General features: G+C 37.9%; 1 protein-coding gene across 3 annotated transcripts in view; it reads right to left on the reverse strand.

Moving 5' to 3' along the window:
- SNX25 (sorting nexin 25) overlaps nucleotides 1–20874 on the reverse strand; it is a 156531-nt gene that overhangs the window by 20330 nt on the left and 115327 nt on the right. For all 3 annotated transcript variants that reach the window (XM_012452846.2, XM_064369773.1, XM_064369788.1), the window contains 5 exons: nucleotides 15006–15137; nucleotides 11698–11970; nucleotides 9263–9427; nucleotides 3511–3642; nucleotides 235–375 (listed from right to left, as the gene is read on the reverse strand). In XM_012452846.2, the coding sequence (XP_012308269.1) occupies nucleotides 235–375; nucleotides 3511–3642; nucleotides 9263–9427; nucleotides 11698–11970; nucleotides 15006–15137 (843 nt within the window). The remainder of the gene's footprint in view (nucleotides 1–234; nucleotides 376–3510; nucleotides 3643–9262; nucleotides 9428–11697; nucleotides 11971–15005; nucleotides 15138–20874) is intronic.

The raw sequence follows: 20874 nt of genomic DNA on the forward strand, positions 1-20874 counted from the left end.
GCTCTCCTGCTCTCTGGCAATTTACAGTGAAAATCAGGCAACTATCTGTCATGATGGACTTAGGCTAGACTAGATGGTTTGATCTGTGAGTAAATTTCCAAATGTCAGGATGAAAATGCCACTGTGCTAGTATCAACAGCAAAGGAAGATGATTAATCAGTCTTTTTATGTGCAAAACCTGAAACAAGCTCTCCTGCAGTAATTCTAGAATCCTGCGTTCATGAGTATTCATACCTCACTGAGTTTCCGGTGTAAATTCTGAAACTCGCTGAGCCTTCTGGGGACTGTCCAGTTCTTAGTTTCAACTCCTCCAACTTCTTGTAGGCTTACCATGACAAAGTAACATGGCAATTGCTCACCATTCTCTTCTGTAACCTTGGGGAAAACATCAAAATCCATACTTACAAAAAGCATGGAGAGTGAATGTGGAAGGAAGATTTCTAAGTGTCCCCCTAAGGAGGTTTCCCTCCCCCTGGTGTACCCTGCAGGATCCCTAGAACTGTGAGAATTATGGATTTTATAGTAGCAACTAAGTTACGTTATATGGCACAGCAGACCTTAAAATAGGGGTATTTCCTGGGTTGGCCTAACCTAAAAGCAGAGAGTTTTTGCTAGCCAGTAGTACAAAAGGAAGTTAGAAAGATTCAAATACCAAGAAGGAAGCCAGCAAGAAAACAGAGACCTCAGTTCTATGACCAAAGGAACTGAATTCTGCCAACAATCAGAATAAGCTGGGAAGTGGGTTTTACTGAGTCTCTAGACAAGATCTTAGTCTGGGAAACATACTGATTTCAGCCTTGTGATATAACCAGCAGGGAGCCAATACATCCTGTGCTAGACTCCAGACCTACAGAGGTGTGATCAATAAATGGGTGTTGCTTCTAGTATGAAATGTATTTCACAGCAAAAGAAAACTAATACAGCAGGCTCATCCTGTGTTACTTTGACAAATTAACAGCAAGCAAACAGGCATCAAAAACATCAGAAACTCTCTCGGAGAAGGATCTCTCTCTCTCTCTCTCTCTCTCTCTCTAACACACACACACACATACACACACACACACACACACACACACATACACACACCCCACCCATAATCCAGAAGAGGCCACTACTATGATGTAGGGAACCAGCCCTACATCACCCATGGGTACCCTGTGTCCAGTGGGAAAAAGGAATGAGAAAAAGACAGATTAAGAGAGATAGTGAGACAGGGGGCTATCACTCATTACTTTGGAGGAGGCAGTCAAGGCCCCAAACTCTGATCATCCACACTATTTATTGGTTACAATTACTTTGATCCACAGTGTGGGGTGGCGTGATGGTAGGGAGAAGGTGACGTGATGGTGGAGTGAATTAGTGAACCGGAAATGAATCATTGAGATGGAACTGGTGTATCATTTTAAGGATTGATAACAGTGGCAGTTTGGGAGTTTCACAAAAAAAGAACTGGTGGTTATCTTTAGCCTATTACCTATGTGCAGCGGACAGAACACAGGCCTTACAAGGAGCCTACAAGTCTGGCTATGTCATAATGCTATGAAGGGGTTTTACATCCTTGAGCACAATGTTTATGGTAACAAAGTCTAGGTCACTCTGCACCAGAACATGAGGCATGAAGGGGCCTTCATCCTCAGAGGCCTCCTGCGGCCTTCCACGGTTTGTTGTTCCTTGTTTATGTGTTACTCATAAGCAATTTATGTAGACACTCTGTAACTCCTTTCTCCTTTGCTGCTTTTCCCAACATTACTATACTTAACATAAGAAGAGAAAAAAATAGAAAATACATTGAATTTGAGCTTGAATTAGCATAATAAATTGAATTAGAGAGAAAGAGTCATAAGAAAGGCAAGGGGAAGAAAGGAGAGGTTTACTGAGCACCCACCCTGGGAGGCAGGATTATTACCCCACTGTAAGGACAGGGAAGTAGAGGCACAGACAGGGTACCTGACTTTCCTAGGACAACACCTCTGATGAGGCAGCTAGCACAGAATCCAGGCAAATCCAGCTCCATGAAAACACATCTTCTACATCTTCCTGGGACTGTTTTGCGAGCTCAAGATGTCAGGTGCCCCTTTCCCACTTCCACTACCTTTTCAACGAACACAGTACCTCAGCAAGCTCCTTAGTAGCAACTGACTGCCAGAGCACAGTGCCTTGTGATAGTTTCCATTCCTTCCTTACCTTTCTGCCTCCTGTAATATTTGCCTTTGGAAGATGATTTTAATGCACTGTGAAGTGTCAGGGCCAGCTCTGAGCAAAACTGAGGAGGTAACAGAATTTGTATTCTTTCCCCCAATAGCCTCTTGTAGCAGCTTTTGCCAATACATTCCCCTGAGCCCACTACCTTCCTATACGTCCACCCAAATGTTAACTATCTGCAGTTGCCAAGGGTTTCTATATCGGAGTCCAGGGTTGGGCATGACCTTCCCTGATCCACTGCTCGCTACCGTCCATGGAGAAATGTATACTGTCCAGCAGCTTAGCTTAATGGGAGTGCCAGCAAGTGCCGAAGACATACAGAAGGCACTTGGTTAGGCTCTCACGTACCGTGTCCTTTCAGGGTAGGTCTTGGAGAACATGCTTTATTTGGCTATTTAATCTAGAGATAAATTTAAGGTTGTGAATTTTGACCCTCTTCCAATCCCTGTAAGAGTGTCAAGCCACTGGCTTGAGGGAAAGGCAGGGAAGAACAAAGATAAGCCATATGAAATACTGATGAGGACAAAAAAGCACTCTCTTGCTCAGACCTTGTTATCTGCATATAATGTGGCTATGTAAATGACCACACTATATGACTTTCACCTCCAGGTTTCCAGTTGACAGACAGTAGGGCAGGGGAGAAGAAAGCTGTCAACAGTAATAATGTAAATGCCTGTAAGCATCTTTCCTCCTAAATGAAATTATTATTATTATTTTATTGTACTTTAGGTTCTGGGGTATATGTGCAGATCATGCAGGATTGTTGCATAGGTACATACATGAAATTATTTTTATAGACAAATGTAAAGGGATACAGTATATTCTACAAACTCTTATCCCATATCCTTCAAAAAACAGCAAAATAATTCAAAGAAAACATATTCACTGAGGATTTTAGAGATACTGAAATTTAAGCAATTGAAGTCAGCAGGATGAAACAATCAAATGCACTTACATTTATAGTTTTTCATCTTCAAGATTCAAAAAGTGCTTTCCATTTTATTTCAACCCTCAATGGAAAAATAAATTGGCAATTCAAGGACATTGAAACTGCTTTCAAATTCCAGGGAACAGAAAAAACTTGCTGTTTGAAGTGGAGTGAGATCAGATCTATATCAAGCAGCTTTGTACAGTTCCCAGTCATGAGTGAACTGGAGTAAAAATTACGGGGGAAGGAAGGTAGGACAAATATGGTTTAAAAAAATGAGCATAAGCCTTCTACCCTCAATCTTCATTCTTCAGGATAAAATCTTTTCTAATAAAGCCAAACTTTTAAAATAAATTAAGAGGAAAAGCAGTCAAACCTACCTCTCCACTGGTGATGGAGGCTTTCCACATGCCAAGGTTTTCACACCACCAATCCGTTCTCGCCATGTGCAGTTGAAGGTCTGTGCGTTCTTTCTCTATTAGGATTATTTCATCTTTCAACTTGGAAACAATCTGTCACAGGGAAAATATCCTGGGAGTTATGAAAACACTTAAAACTTTGCAATTCAGCAAAGTAGGAGGAGTCAGTCAACACACAAAAATCAGCTGTGTTTTGATACAAAAACAGTGAATAATCCAAAAACAAAATTAAGAAAAAAATTCCACTTACATTAGCATTAAAAAATATTCTTAGGGATTAATGTAAACAAGGTGAATTAATTCTACAGTGAAAACTATAAAACACTGATGAAAGAAACTAAAGGCGGCAAATATCTGTAAAGACATCCCATGTTCATGGATTAGAAGAATTAACATTGCTGTCAGTACTACCCAAAGCAATCTACAGGTTCAATGCAATCCCCAACAAAGTTTCATAACATTTTTGTGCAGGAAAAAACAATTCATCCTAAAATCCACAGAGAATCTCAAGAGACCCCAAATAGTCAAAACAACTTTGAAAGATAACAAAGTTGGAGGACTCACACTTCTTGACTTCAAAACTTACTACAAAGCTACAATAATCAAACAGTGTGGTACTAGCATAAAGAGAGAAATACAGACCAAGGGAATACAGCCCAGAAATAATATATGGTCAAGTGATTTTTAACAAGGCTGTCAAGAGCATTCAATGGGAAAAGAACAGTATTTTCAACAAATCATGCTGGGAAAATTGGGTATTTACATGCAAAAGAAAGAAGCTGAAAACCTTTGCCACCTAACCCTATATACAACAATTAACTCAAACTAGATTAAAGACCTAAACAAAAGAGCTAAAAATTATAAAACTCATAAAAGAGAATAAAGGGGGCATGGTGGCTCACACCTGTAATCCTAGCACTTTGGGAGGCTGAGGCGGGTAGATCACCTGAGGTCAGGAGTTTTGAGACCAGCCTTGGCATACGTGGCAAAACCCTGTCTCTACTAAAAATACAAAAATTAGCCAGGTGTGGTGGGGGGCACCTATAATCCCAGCTACTTAGGAGGCTAAGGCAGGAGAATTGCTTGAACCTGGGGGTTGGAGGTTGCAGTGAGCCAAGATCATGACACTTCACTCCAGCCTGGGCAACACAGCAAGACTCTGTCTCAAAAAACAAACAAACAAACAAAAACAAAAGCAAAAAAACAAAAAATAAAAAAAACCAAACAGGAAATATAGGGGAAAAGCTTCATCACATTAGATTTGGCTATGATTTCTTGGTTATGACACAAAAAGCACCGACACCAAAGAAGAAATAGACAACTTGGAATTCATCAAAATTAAAAACTCTGTACATCAAAGAACACTATTGATATAGTAAAAATGCAAAACATAAAATGTAAGAAAATATTTGCAAATCACCTATCTGACGGAGGTTTCATCTCCAGAGTACAGAAAACTCCTAAAACTAAATAGCAAAAACATAAACAACCTAATTTAAAATGCACAAAGGATTTGAATAGACATTTCTCCAAAGAGGATAGACAAATGGTCAATAAGGACATGAAAAGATGTTCAGCATCACTAATCATTAGAGAAATGCAAATCAGAACCAAAATAAGATACCACCTCATAATCATTAGGTTGACTACTATAAAAAAAAAAAAGAAAATAACGAGTGTTGACAGGGAGGACACAGAGATTGAAACCCTTGTGCACTGCTACTGGGAATATAAAACGGTGCTGGTGTTGTGGTAGAGAGTTTAATGATTCCTCAAAAAAATCAAAAACAGAATTAGCTTATAACCCAGCAATTCTACTTCTGGGTATATGCCAGAAAAAAATTGGAAGCAGGATCTCTTTAAGAGATATTTGTATACCCACATTCATTGCAACATTACTAACAATAGCCAAGAAGTGGAAGTAAACCAAATTTCTACTGCTGAATGAACAGTTAGCAAAACAAAATGTGGTATAAACAGGCTATCATTCAGCTTTAAGAAGCAATGAAATTCTAACACGTTACCATATGGATGAACCCTGAAGACATTATTCTAAGTGAAAAAAACCAGTCACAGAAGGACAAACACTGTGTGATTCCACTAATATCAGGTACTTGGAGTAGTTAAATTAATAGAGATAGAAAATAAAATAGCATTTTCCCCAGAGGATGTGGGAGGGGAAAATGGGGAGCTATTATTTAATAGATTCAAAGTTTCTGTTTTTCATGATGAGAAAAGTTCTGGTGATGGATGGTGGTGATGGTTGCAAAACACTAAAATGCTTCTGCACAGCAAAAGAAATAATCAGCAGAAATAACAGAGAACCCATAGAGGGGAAGAAAATCTTCATGATCTATACATCCAACAAAGGGCTAATATCCAGAATCTAGAAAGAACTCAAACAAATCAGCAAGAAAAAAACAGTCCCATCCATAAGGGGGCTAAGGACACAAATAGACAATTCTGAAAAGAAGATATACAAATGGCCAACAAGCATATGAAAAAATGCTCAACATCACTAATTATCAGGGAAATGCATATCAAAACCACAATACAATACCATCTCACTCCTGCAAGAATGGCTATAATCAAGATATCAAAAATAATAGATGTAGGAGTGGATGTGGTAAAAGGGAACACTTTTACACTATTGGCGGGAATGTAAACTAGTACAACCTCTATGGAAAACAGTGTGGAGATTCCTTAAAGAACTAAAAGTAGATCTACTGTTTGATCCAGCAATCCCACTACTACTAGGTATCTACTCAGAGGAAAAGAAGTCATATAAAAAAGATACTTGCACAGGCAAGTTTATAGCAGCACAATTTGCAATTGCAAAAATATGGAACCAGCCCAAATGCCCATCAATCAAAAAGTGGATAAAGAAAACATGGTTTGTATAAAGCATAGAATACTACTAGGCCATAAAAAGGAATGAATTAATGGCATTCACAGCAACCTGGATGGAAGTGGAGACTATTATTCTAAGTGAAGTAACTCAGGAATGGAAAACCAAACATTGTATATTCTCACTCATAAGTGGGAGCTAAGCTATGAGGAAGCAAAGGCACAAGAATGATACACTGGACTTTGGAGACTCGGGGGGAAAGGGTTGGGGGGGATGAGGGATAAAAGACTACACTTTGGGTACAGTGTACTAATGGGTGCAACAGTCTCAGAAATCACCACTAAAGAACTTATTCACATAACCAAACACCACCTACTCCCTAAAAACCTATTAAAATAAAAAATGAATTAAAAAAATAGCTAAAATGGTAAATTTTGTTATATATATTTTACCAGAATTTACAAAAGTAAATAATATTTTTTAAATGCTATGCTCGCCATCTCTTCAGATCCCTTTTATGAGACAGCCTATAGGGTTATGTAACTCTGTAGTTTGAGGACAGAAACTTTGCTCCAAAATTCTCCTGAATATGCAGTATACTAGGGCTCTTTCCTTCCTCAGAAAGCCTACAGGAAGCACTCCTTGCCTATGCCATTGTCCTGCATTTTATCATCAATAAGTACTGTGATCATTTTATTTTCATGTCTGTTTTAATTCCATAACCAGCATTATTTGCTCCTTGAGGGCAGGTGTCAGATTCTATGTTTCACTGAATCTTCACAACTAGCACAGCACCATGCATTTACTCATCACTTGTATTACTGAGATTCTTCATGGTTAATGGTTTACTCCCAACATTACCCTAGAATTGGACAGTTTGTGCCAGACTCACAAAATCTGTAGAGAAAACAAACAAACGACAACAAAAAAACCTAGGCAGTAAATTTCAGGAATCAAACTAAAAGGCTAACTTTACCATCCAGTAGCTAATTATACTGTTGGTGCAGAGATGTGTGAGAGAAGGAGGGTTAAGCAAACCACTGGCACTCTGTATTAGAAGTCTGTACCACTGTGTATGCACAGGAAAATGATCTGATTAACAAGTAGATATTTAATCTAGAAAAGTCTTACTATTACAAATTTGGGGGGTGTGGTATGTTAATTGCTAGATTGCCAAAACCTTTTTCAACATGAATCTTAAATTTTTGTTTGTTTGTTTTTGAGACTGAGTTTCATTCTATTGCCTAGGCTGGAGGTCAGTGGCATGATCTCAATTCACCGCAACCTCCACCTCCCAGGTTCAAGTGATTCTCGTATCTCAGGCTCCTGAGTATCTGGGATTACAGGAACCCACCACCACACTTGGCTAATTTTTTTTGAGACAGAGTCTCGCTCTGTCTCCAGGCTGGAGTGCAGTGGCACGATCTCAGCTGGCTGCAACCTCCACCTCCTGGGTGCAAACAATTCTCCTGCCTCAGCCTCTCAAGTAGCTGGGACTACAGGCACACACCAGCTAGTCTCGAACTCCTGACCTCAAGTGATCCACCCGCTTCAGCCTCCTAAAGTGTTGAGATGACAGGCATGAGCCACCATGCCCAGCCGCATTTTTTGCCCAGGCTGGACTGCAGTGATGTGATCACACCTCACTGCAGCCTTGACTTTCCAGACTCAAGAGATCCTCCTGCGTCAACCTGACTAGTAGCTGGGAATTACAGGCATGCGCTATCATGCTAGGCTAATTTTTTAAAAAATTTTTACTAGAGATGGGGTCTCCCTGTGTTGCCCAGGCTGGTCTCAAACTTCTGGGCTCAAGCAATCCACCCATCTCAGCTTCCCAAAGTGCTGAGATTACAGGCACGAGCCATTGTGCGACCAGCCCATCACTAACAATTATTAAAGTGATATTCACACTAAACTTCTTCTTCCTTCATAATTCTGTAAAAATATTACTACTAACCAAGATGACACACCTTTGAAGGATTTTTCTTCGATTTTTCTTTTTTAAAGAAAACTCACTTGTTTAGACAGTTATTCGCATTATAGATGAATAGATATTTTAACTGTAAATTGTTGATAGGCTCATGATACCAGTTTTTCTTACATCTTGTTTCAGGAATATTCTCCTACTACAAAAACATTTGAATGTTCACAAAAAAAGTACTAAAGAAGGCTCAATAGGATTGGGCAGATGTTCACAGAAAACCCAATGTGACTCAATGAAATTGTTATATTCTAAGTTGCTCTCCTATTGACCACTTGAAATCATCAAACACATATTCACAAAGTCCCAGAGACCAATCTGGCAGACCAAAGAGCATCAGCCATATCTACATTAGAGAAACTTCCTTGTTGAATTCTAAAGAGCAAAACGCAAAGCAAAAAGTCACACCACAGCTTGGGTTTGTGAAAGACCAATTAATGAGATGCTGTTTACATTTTTAAACTTTCAAATTGTTGGTTTAAGAAAAACAATTTATGTCTTGTACAATACTGTAAGATTCTCTAAATTGCACTTGCAGCAGTTGAAGAAAACAAATTTTTTCAAAAGATTGTCCTGGAGTATTTAATTAACTTCCAGAACCGACCCTGGTACAAGAGAAAGCTTAGCCCCTTCCCCAAAGGCCCTGTAGGCAAAGCAGATGCAAATAATAGAGTTACTCAGTTGAAACTGAGAAAAAACTCCAAACCATAAGAGATTAAAAACAAATGTTTTCTAATTCTATCCTAGAAGGAAAAAAATAATAATGGAACTTGCTCATGGCTAAAATTATTTTAAAAGAAAGTGACACTTCTCCACCTCAACTGAAAACTACCAAATTAGACAAATGTAAACTTTCAAAGACAACCTTGAAAGCAAAGAGTTACCTTCTTGTCAGGTTTTGGTGCATTTTGAATAGAATTTAGAGCTTGCCTTTTATATTCAAGTTTCTCATTTAGTTCTCGCAGTTTGTTTACAGCAAAACTGGCTTGTTCATGGATCCTATTGGTACCATCATCTGCAGCTTCCTCACCAGCCTCATCTCTCGGGCCCTGGGGGAAAGTCACATACCACCATATCTTATAATGATAGAAAATTCAGTAATTATTATCTGTTACAATACCCTTTTGCAAAATACTACATTCCAGTAAGGAAAGAATACTAAAGTAGAAAACTTAGACTGCTTTTGCTCAACAAAGAGAAAAATCAAAGTCTTTGGAACCAGAGTAAATGCTGTGCAGAATTTCAGTAAAAAGAAAACATTGTATGGCCTAAAGAAAGGGGGAAAAATCCCAAGCCATTATTTCCCAAGTCCTAAATCCAAGGAAATCTGCATAGAACAGGGGAAGGCAACTCAGTTATCTTTCCAACTCAGCCTGAATATTCTGTACCTAATCTTCAACCAAGACACTGACATTTGGCTTTCCAGTCTCCTAAGAATATTATTAAAAACTCATGAAAGTCCCTCTAAAAGAAAATTACCATATTCTCATGAGTAAAAGTATTTTCAGTATATACTTTGTTTAGTCCTTCTCTTGATATATTCTACAAATCAACAGGTATATTATTTTACAAGTAAAATAGCATTTGAAAGTGACTTAATATTCATAAGAACCTTGCAACTTGGAAAAGTCTGGCTAGATTACCTAACAGCTCATGAATTAGATTCATGAGCAGCAACAGCATGCAGGGCACTGCAAAGAACTGCTGACATCTAGCTTCTGGTTTGTTTATCCTTAACTTTTTTCCAAGTTTTCTTCTTCTAACTTTTAGTAATTGTAACAAACAGTAAATCAAAATTTTTTCAAGGAAAAATAAAGTACCAATGGTCATAGAAAAATAGTCCTATCATGATTTGTCTTTTGGTAACAGTAATTAACAGAAAATTACACATAGGCCTTTCCAAACATGCACCTCTGCCTTTCATTGGGTGGGGAATGTTGTTTCTATCTCAATCAATTGGGCTTAGTAAGAGACGCTGCTGAAAAACTTAAAGAAATGCTAAAAAGCTAAGGGAATATCACCAACAACCAAAGAGATTCTTGTTTGGGAACAAAATCATAGCATGGTATCATTCCTGAGCCCTCTCCTAATAATATGCCTAGGACTAATGTTCTTACCCTGTTGGTAATTAACCTTTATCAAAGATTTTTAACTGACAGGATTATGGCCATTTCACAGATAACTACCCAAAAACATCTACACATGGCATTACTCCTACAGTCAATCCAAGACCAGAAAACTCTCCATCCCCTCATCAGCAGGAAGTAGCCAGAATGAACATGCTGCCCCTTGTCCTTTTTATAACTATAGAGTCTGCATTGACAGAGCAGGAGCATCACCATCTTGGATAAGTACTGCCATTTTAAAGATCCCCTTGATCAAAACTGCTTAAATCAAAAGGGCATCAGCCTAATAGCTAAGGTCAGCATGACCATAAACCACAAATGACATTTCCGACCAGAAACATTCCAACTGTAAGATAAACCCCTCCCTGACCAGAGACAGGGAGAGATAACCTCCCCTCCAGCCAGAGAGATGTCAGGCCAAGATAACCTCCCCTCTGATCAGAGACACCAACCCTGCAATAAACTTCTCCTCAACAGAGAAACATTCCAAGTCTGTGATAAGCTCTCTTACCCTAAAACCCTTAAATACTCTTAGTCTGTAAGACAGAGAGCTCCTAACCAAAATTGGCCAGAAGCCCCTCTCAGATTCATTCTCCAAATAAACCTGTCTTTGACTGCTGAGCTGTTTTATGTGTTTCTTTTCTTTCTTTAACTCTTATATTAACAAGCTGTCTTTTGGAGCATTTTAATTTCTTCTGATTTCTTTATACTCCAAAATATTTCCTTAACTTCTCCCACATTCCTTACTGTTCCTCATTTTTTCCCCATCCCTTCTCTCTTCCAGGGCTAGACTATAGTTCTGCTCATTTTCTTAGCTGGTCTAAGCCATAAATGTCCCACCCCACAGACTTTCTGCCTTCACTTTTCCAGAGCCAAACCAGGGGTGTGTATAAAACAGACAGAGGGCAGGAGGTCTCTGACTCAATGCCAGCAGGAGGGAACATGTAGGTCAGAGGATAAAACGGGAAAAAAGAAATATGTAAGGCCAGAGGTAACAAGGTTATTAATGCTTGCTTTTTATTCTATTTATGGTCTTGTATATTAAAAGATGTTAGTTTTATTCTATTTAAGGTCCTGTATATTAAAAGGTGAAGATGTGCATCAATCACATTTGGCTCATACAACATGCACCCACCTAAACATATTTAAAAGCTTATCCATTAAAAAGGAGCAGAAAGTTAAATGTGACTCACCATCTCATCCTTGTTGGAAATCAACTGCGAGGCGTGTTTCTCTTCCTCTTTTATCAACAATTTCTCATACAGGTCACTGACAATAAATGAAGGGTAATACCTATCCTTTAGGGTCTCATAAACATCTCCCTGGATTTTGTAGAACACTTCAATACCTTTATTTCCTACAAGACACTGCTGAATTTCTTTGTAAAGCGATTTCTCCACAGATATTTCTTTGCTCTCCACAAAGAAATTCTGATAAATTTCACCAACTAATTGTGGAATTTCATTCTGAAAAGACAGGAAGATAAAAAAAGAAAAGTAAGACATATCATCTCTGAGAGAAATTATTTTCCTCTGAATTCTTTGTATTTGAAAGTCAGAAGAAGGACATTTAAGATGCACCCTGGTATTTAGAATTTTGTGTCCATATTCAGGGTCAAGGGGCAAATGTCAGATCCTAAAAAAACACAACTGGTTCATTAAATGAACATGTTGAACAGTTAACAGCCGCAGCTTCTTTTAAACACTGGAGGTGGTGAGGGGAGAATAAGAACAGTTCTCTTCCTGCAATAGATTCCTTTTCATAAATCTCAATTCCACAAGAAAAAAATTTATCAGCTAATATCAATTTAACTTTTTACCTAATATAACTAACTAGAAGTGCCATTTCTTATCCCAGAAAGAAGCAAATATAATAATTGTGTAACTCAAAAAAACAAGAAAAACACTTTTCAGAATGATTATTTCCTAGTCATGCTTTATTAGAAAGCTTTGTCTTCAGCAATGAGCCTGGGTCATCACCAGCCTATTTCAGAAATGCAAACCATCTCTTCTGATTAATATAATCTTTACAGTTCCTCTAAAGGCATTTCATTCACTCTAGGAATGTTATGCAAAGTTTTCAACAGTAGTAAAGAGCAAAGACATACAATTTTTTTTTTTTATTGCATTTTAGGTTTTGGGGTACATGTGAAAAACATGCAAGATTGTTGCATAGCTGCATATGTGGCAGTGTGATTTGCTGCCTTCCTCCCCTTCACCTATATGTGGCATTTCTCCCCATGCTATCTCTCCCCAACTCCCCACCCCCCGCTGTCCCCCTTCTACTCCCCCGCAACAGACCCCAGTGTATAGTGCTCCCCTCCCTGTGTCCATGCGTTCCCATTGTTCAATACCCGTCTATGAGTGAGAACATGCGATGTTTGATTTTGTGTTCTTGTGTCAGTTTGCTGAGAATGATGGTTTCCAGGTTCATCCATGTCCCTACAAAGGATGCAAACTCATCGTTTTTGATGGCTGCATAATATTCCATGGTGTATAAAGACATACAATTTAATGACATAATTTAACATACATTCCAGAATGTTTACATCTAAATCAATGTTGCTAGATCAAAATAAGGCTATTTTGAGTTAGCTGTATGCTCTTATTCCATTGAAATTTTTCAAATTGTTTTCCATAGTTTAGGAAAACTCTTTGGATTGCGCTTTACAATATTCCTTTGAAAGCAACTAGAAGTCATTTGGAGTCAAAACTCATGATTAAAATGAATAACAGAGTTGGTAAATACAATATTGGGTAAAATGAGGTAATTTGGGGCTTGCAATTTAACAATAAAAGGCATTCCTAAGAAGATTTAAAGATACTGCAGGACTGGATTTAGTTCCTTAACAAGTATAGTTTGTGACTAACAATACATTGTAAATTGGCAGTCTGTTCTAGCAACATTATTATGCGAATGAGTAATTCAATGTACAAAATCCTCTTGGTGACTTCCCCCACCCCCCAGATGGAGTTTTATTCTGTCACCCAGGCTGGAGTGCAGTGGCGTGATCTCGGCTCACTGCAACCTCCGCCTTCCCAGGTTCAAGCAATTCTCCCGCTTCAAGTAGCTGGGTTACAGGCACATACCACAATGCCAGGCTAATTTTTGTATTTTTAGTAGAAACGGGGTTTCACCATGTTGGCCAGGCTGGTCTTGAACTCCTGACCTTGTGATCCACCCACCTTGGCCTCCCAAAGTGCTGAGATTACAGGTGTGAGCCACGGAGTCCAGCCTCTTGGTGCTTATTTTAATAAACCTCTCACAATAATATATACTAATCACATATGTCATATGTTATAGATATTACTGTGTATGTTTATAGACATACATATACATATACAATTGTCCCTCGGGATCTATGAAAGATTGGTTCTAAGATTTCCTGAAGATACCAAAATCCAAGGACATTCAAGTCCCTGATATAAAATGGTGCAGTGTTTTTGCATATAAACTACGTACATTCTCTCATATACTTTAAATTCTCTCCAGATTACTTAGAGCTAATATAATGTAAATGCTCCGTAAATGGTTATTTTGTATTTTTAGAAAATAATGACAAGGAAAAAGGTCTGTACATGTTCAGTACCTATGCAGTTTTGTCCCCCAAATATTTGCAGTAGATGGTTGGCTGAATCTACAGATATAGAACCCACAGATAAGGAAGGCTGACTATATACATAAAGACTGTGTACACATAATTCTTAAACATATATTGCCAAATGCAAAGCATAATGCTGATTACTGGGTTCTTCATTCTAAGATGTGTACCCAAAAATATGTTTACTTTCCTTTAGTCATATTTAAATTGAAATAAAAGCTAGGTACGGTAGCTCACACCTGTAATCCCAGAACTTTGGGAGGCCGAGGCAGATGGATCACCTGAGGTCAGGAGTTTGAGACCAGCCTGGCCAATATGGTAAAACCCCCTCTCTACTAAAAATACAAAAATTAGCTGGGTGTGGTGGCACGTGCCTGTAATTCCAGCTACTCGCGAGGCTGACGCAGGAGAATCGCTTGAAGTGGGAGGTGGAGGTTGCAGTAAACCAAGATCGCCCCACTGCACTCCAGCCTGTGTAAAAGAGTGAGGCTCCGTTTCAGAAAAACAAAGAAAACAAAAAAGAAATAAAAGGCAAAGTATAAAACATGCACGTTATGATACTATAAATGGCAAGATTTTGAGACTAAAGTGCAGGTGACAAGACCTAATTCATTATAATAGCAATGTGGATATACATATGCCTTTTTATAATGTGTAAAAAAAAATACCCCAAACTAAATTCAATCTCTTGGTACATTTATAAATCCTTTTTTCCTTGACTACACATTCACAAGTGTCTTCTATAAAAATAGAATGTAATTTTATTTGCTGTTATGGGCTAGAACATAATGTCATTATATTTGGTTTAAAACATTCTTTTACGAAAAACAGATACACTGCTTCACATGCCAAGTTTACATCATCTGGTGATTAATATTCCTTTCAGCCTATGTATACTACCTTGTTAGCGTTCTTTAAATGTTCCACAGATTCCCAAAAACTAATCAGAGCTCTCTTGTCCATCCTTTCCATGTACATTCCAAACTGCTCTCGGTAGAAAGTATTGGCCAAGATATCGTCAAACTGAAGAATCTATTAAGAAAATTTAAGAAAACATTTTTAAAAATCTGATTTTAATTGTCAGTTTGCTTTAACTTCCAATGAACTAATTTCTACATTTAGGGTAAAAATGCATTTTTTAAAGGAATAAAGTAAAATTTTATTGTAGTTATTTTTATTAAGTTCTGGGATACATGTGCATGATGTGCAGGTTTGTTACATAGGTATATGTGTGCCATAGTGGTTTGCTGCACCTAGTGACCCTTCATCTAAGTACCCTCCCCTTGCCCTTACCCCTCAATAGGCCCTGGTGTGTGATGTTCCCCGCCCTGTGTCCATGTGTTCTCATTGTTCGACTCCCACTTATGAGAACATGAAGTGTTTGGTTCTGTTCTTGTGTTAGTTTGTAGAGGAAAATGGATTCTAGCTTCATCCATGTCCCTGCAAATGACATCTCATTCCTTTTTATGGCTGGGTAGCATTCCATGGTGTATATGTACCACATTTTCTTTATCTAGTCTATCACTGGTGGGCATTTGGGTTGCTTCCATGACTTTGCTACTGTAAATAGTGCTGCAATAAACATACATGTACATGTGTCTTTACAGTAGAATGATTTATATTCCTTTGGGTATATACTCAGTAATGGAATTGCTGGGTCAAATGGTATTTCCGGTTCTAGATCCTTGAGGAATCATCATACTGTCTTCCACAATGGCTGAAGTAATTGACATTCCCACCAACAGTATAAAAGCATTCCTATTTCTCCACAGCCTAACCAGCATCTATTGTTTCTTGACTTTTTAATAATTGCCATTCTGACTGGCATGAGATGGTATTTCATTGTGATTTTGATTTACCTTTCTCTAATGATCAGTGATGCTGAGCTGAAAAAACACATTTTTTACGGTCGGAGTCGATGTAATATAGTACTCCTGGTAAACTGAAATATCTCTTACTACATTTTAAATGGAATAAAGTTTACTGAATATTTAAAATGCACACATTGAAAATATACCAATTTCCTATTAACCATTCACTCATTCAACACTGCAAACCAAAAAGTATCTGAGACAGGTCTCAGATACTTTTCCATCAGCTTAGAAGTTTATTTTGCCAAGATTAAGGACATGCCTGGAAGAAATAAACACAGAGTCACAGAAATAGTCTGTGGTCTGAGTCTTTCTCCAAAGATGACTTTGAGTGCTTCAATATTTAAAGGGAAAAAGTGGGCTGGAGGGGAAAGAAGGAGGGTATGGTAATCCACATGTTGCAAGCAAAAGGAGCAGGCAGGGTAACAGTCAATTATGTATTCCTCTGGCACTCAGTAAATCGGCACTTTACATAAGAATAAGGCGAACACAGAGTAGCTACCCGTGGAGATATTTAACCTTTTATCTGTTAGGTCTCTGCTTAGGAACAAAAGGAAAGGCAGCTTCCTGCATGAATCGACTTTCGGCTTAATTTTTTTCATCTGGCATCAGGAATTAGGGTGTCGAATTTTTATCTTCCTTTCACAGCATCTACTTGGTATCAGGTACAGCTCTAGGAAATGAAACATAAAAATCCCTGCCCTATCGGATGTATATTCTATACTAAAACCAGTAAGTGCCAATAATGGAGAAATTGAAGATAAATGTATAAAAGACCAGGACACTCACATCTAATAGTTTTGCATTTTTGTTTTCTATCTTATTTTTATCTGGCTGAGGAATCTACAAATAATGTTATATGCTGCTTTTTTGTTTATGATATCATATTCATTAAAATATCTTCCATAAGCATCCTTTTAATAGGCCCATAAAGCTCCTCTGTATGGATGTACCAAAATCAGCTCATCTACTTCTTTTGTTTACTATTTTGCATACTCACAGGAAAAGAAAAAACAACCTATCTGAAGACACAGAAGGAAGAATGGAGTACGGACTGCTGTAATAAAAGAAAGCAGATGAGCTTCATAATTATTCATGATTCAATTAATTAGGAAAAATGCCTCAAATTAATTTAATAGGAATTTAAGACTGATATTTTTAGTTCTGAATTAGTAATAAACAATTACATGCAATTTGAACTCAAATGCAATTAAATAAAAACTTACATTTTGAAATTCTTAATATTATGACAGTTGGCAAATTTTCAGAAATGTTACCAGTAAGATATTTCTAAAATCAAGTGCATACCATCAATGTATTACACTCAAACTCAAACTTTTCTGACACCAACAATGGGGCAGCCCCTGCTTAATCTGTCTTGTGGGCAAAAGGAGACAGACATTTTTTTTTTTTTCTGAGAATGATGCAGTATATCCATTTATTTACTTTTCATAATGCTTCCAGCAGAGGGTCTATTCAGATTTTCCTGTACCTTTTTTTTTTTTTAATTTTATGTTCTGGGATACATGTGTAGAACATGCAGATTTGTTACATAGTATACACGTGCCATGGTAGTTTGCCACACCTATCTACCCATCATCTAGGTTTTAAGTCCCACATGCATTAGGTATTTGTTCTAATGCTCTCCCTCCCCTAGTCCCCTACCCCCTGACAGGCCCCAGTGTGTGATGTTCCCCTCCTTGTGTACATGTGTTGTCATTGTTCAACTCCACTTATGAATGAAAACATGCAGCATTTGGTTTTCTGTTCCTGTGTTCATTTGCTGAGAATGATGGTTTCCAGCTTCATCCACATCCCTGCAAAGGACAGAAACTCATTCTTTTTTATGGCTGCATAGTATTCCATTGTATATATGTGCCACATTTTCTTTTTCCAGTCTATCATTGATGGGCATGTGGGTTGGTTCCAAGTCTTTGCTATTGTAAATAGTGCTAAAATAAACATACATGTACATGTCTTTATAATAGAATGGTTTATAATTCTTTGGGTATATCCCCAGTAATGGGATTGCTGGGTCAAATGGTAAATTGGGTTCTAGATCCTTGAGGAATCACCACACTGTCTTCCACAATGGTTGACCTAATTTACACTCCCACCAACAGTGTAAAAGCATTCCTATTTCTCCACAGCCTCATGAGTAACTGTTGTCTCCTGACTTTTTAATAATCACCATTATAACTGGTATGAGATAGTATCTCATTGTGGTTTTGATGTGCATTTTTCTAATGACCAGTGATGATGAGATATTCTTCATGTTTCCTAGCCGCATAAATGTCTTCTTTTGAGAAGTGTCTGTTCATATCCTTCACCCACTTTTGACGGGTTTTTTTTCTTGTAAATTTGTTTAAGTTCCTTGTAGATTCTGGATATTAGACCTTTGTCAGATGGGTAGATGGCAAAATTTTTCTCCCATTCTGTAGGTTGCCAGAGCAGGAATTTTCTAACAGCTCCTGGTAACTAATTTAAGGACATGGATATCCCTTACTACAGACCATTAATAATTTGTTTCCATAAATATTTCCGACCAATAATATTTAGTTTACTAGCTGTGGAACACTATAACATTTATCTTTATGTAAACTCTACCAGAGAAGCATTTTGAAGCACAAAATTCTAACTGTACATGTTCCAAAGAGATTTAAAGGATCCTGTATCGATTTGGCTAGGGAAGATGGGCCAACAAGTCCAGCATCAACAGACTGGGCCAGGAAACACTTTCACACTCAAGTTGAGTCCTTGGCTGCATTATACAGTGTTCATTTTGGATAGACCCTGGATCAAATAAGTAAACTGATATGCAAATTGTCCTTACAGAAAAGATCTGCCATTTATTGCCACTGATTTCCAAACTCCATGTACTCTTATTTCCATTTCCTCTTTAACCTTTAACTCTTCCTTCCATCTTTCCATTTTGGGGCCACTGGTGTGGGCGTGCTACCTTGCAAAAAAATAAGGCAACACAGACTTTTGTTTTCAAAATAAAGCAAGATAGGAAGGAAACACTGTGCAGTTAAAGTTACTCAGGCTTTGGAGCTAGATATATGTAAGTTTGAATTCTGACTCTGCTACTTTCCAGTTCTGAGAGCTTTATGTTACTCTATCACTCTGAGCCTCAGTTTTTTCACCCATAAAATGTGAATACCACCACCTAATTTACAGGTTGTTCTGAGACTTATTAATAATAACTGTTCTGAATCATGAAAGACAACAACAAAAACTAATCAGGAAGAGCCTGAACCAGGAGAAAGGGAAAGCACTGATAAGTGCCAAAAATCAGAATAGTTAAGAGGTCACTTTCTAGTTATATAAATATGGATAAAAGGGTTAGCAGTGATTCTCAACTGGGGTCCAAAGAGAAATTACAAAGGACATAAAAAACTTTTGTGGGTGATGGAGATGTTTATTATCTTGATTGTGGTAATGGTTTCACTGAATATATACATATGTCAAAACTTATCAAACTGTAAACTTTAAATATGAGCACAGTATACTGCATGTCATATCTTAATTAAGCTGTTTAAATATTCCATCAAGCCTTAATAATAGCACTGCAAAGAAATGAAGTAGACAATGTTTATACAAAGGACCCACTGTCAGGAGAACATATACTGACATTATCTTTGTGAGTTACAGATTGCTGGATCTGATTTACTAGCATATTTGTTAAGGACTTTTCTGTCAAATGTCATGAGGGACACCATTCCGTAGTTTTCTTCCCTCTAGTTTGGTATCAGAGTTATGCTAGTCTCCTCCTAGGATGAGTTGAAGTGTTCCCTTTTCCATTTTTTAAAGAGGATGGTTAAAATTGGTATTATCTCTTCCTTACATATTTTATAGAATTCACCAGTGAGGCTGGGCACATGGCTCACACTTGTAATCCCAGCACTTTGGAAGGGCAAGGAGGGCGGATCACCTGAGGTCAGGAGTTTGAGACCAGCCTGGCCAATATGGTGAAGCCCCGCCTCTACTAAAAATAGAAAAATTAGCTGGGCTTGGTGGCGCACGCCTATAATCTCAGCTACTCCGGAGGCTGAGGCAAGAGAATTGCTTGAATCTGGGAGGTGGAGGTTGCAGTGAGCTGAGATAGCACCACTGCACTCACTCCAGCCTGGGCAACAGAGCAAGACTATCTTCAAAAAAAAGAATCACCAGTGAATGATCTGAGTCTGGAGTTTTGTGGGAAACTTTTAAATTATTATCATTTTCTTCAATAAATTGTGGGTTATTCAGAGTTTCTATTTCTTTTTTAATCAGTTTTGATAATTTGTGTCTTCCAGGGAATTTGTCTATTTCATTTAAATTGTCAAATTTATTGGCTTAAAGTTGTCCACATTATTCTCTTAGCATCCTTTGAAAGTATGTAACATCTGTAATGATGTCCTATTTCATTCCTAATAATGGTAATTTGTATCTTCTCTCTTTTTTTCCTTCTAGTTATTTTAGTTTTTATAGCTTCTTTTAAAATTTTTTATTTATTTTATTTTATTTTATTTTGTAGAGAGGCGAGTCTTATGTTGCCCAGGCTGGTCTCTAACTCCTGGCCTCAAGCAATCCTCCTGTCTTCACCTGTCAAAGTGCTGGGATTACAGGCATGAGCTTCCTCACTGGGCCAACTGATAGTTTCTTAAAAGATTAGATCGCTGATTTCATACCTTTCTTCTCTTCTACTATAAGCATTAAAAAGTACTGTTGACCCTTAAGCAACATGAATTTGAGCTGCACAGGTCCACTTGTACAGGATTTTCTTCCACATCTGCTGCTCCTGAAACAGCAAGACTAACCCCTCTTCTTCCTCCTCCTCTGCCTAGACAACGTGAAGATGATGCAGATGAAAACCCTTATATGATCCACTTCCACTTAATGAGCAGTAAAAATAT

The sequence above is a fragment of the Aotus nancymaae genome, unplaced genomic scaffold (genome assembly GCF_030222135.1).
Source record: "Aotus nancymaae isolate 86718 unplaced genomic scaffold, 86718_ANA_hifiasm-v0.15.2.pri h1tg000006l, whole genome shotgun sequence".
NCBI classification, from domain to species: Eukaryota; Metazoa; Chordata; class Mammalia; order Primates; family Aotidae; genus Aotus; species Aotus nancymaae.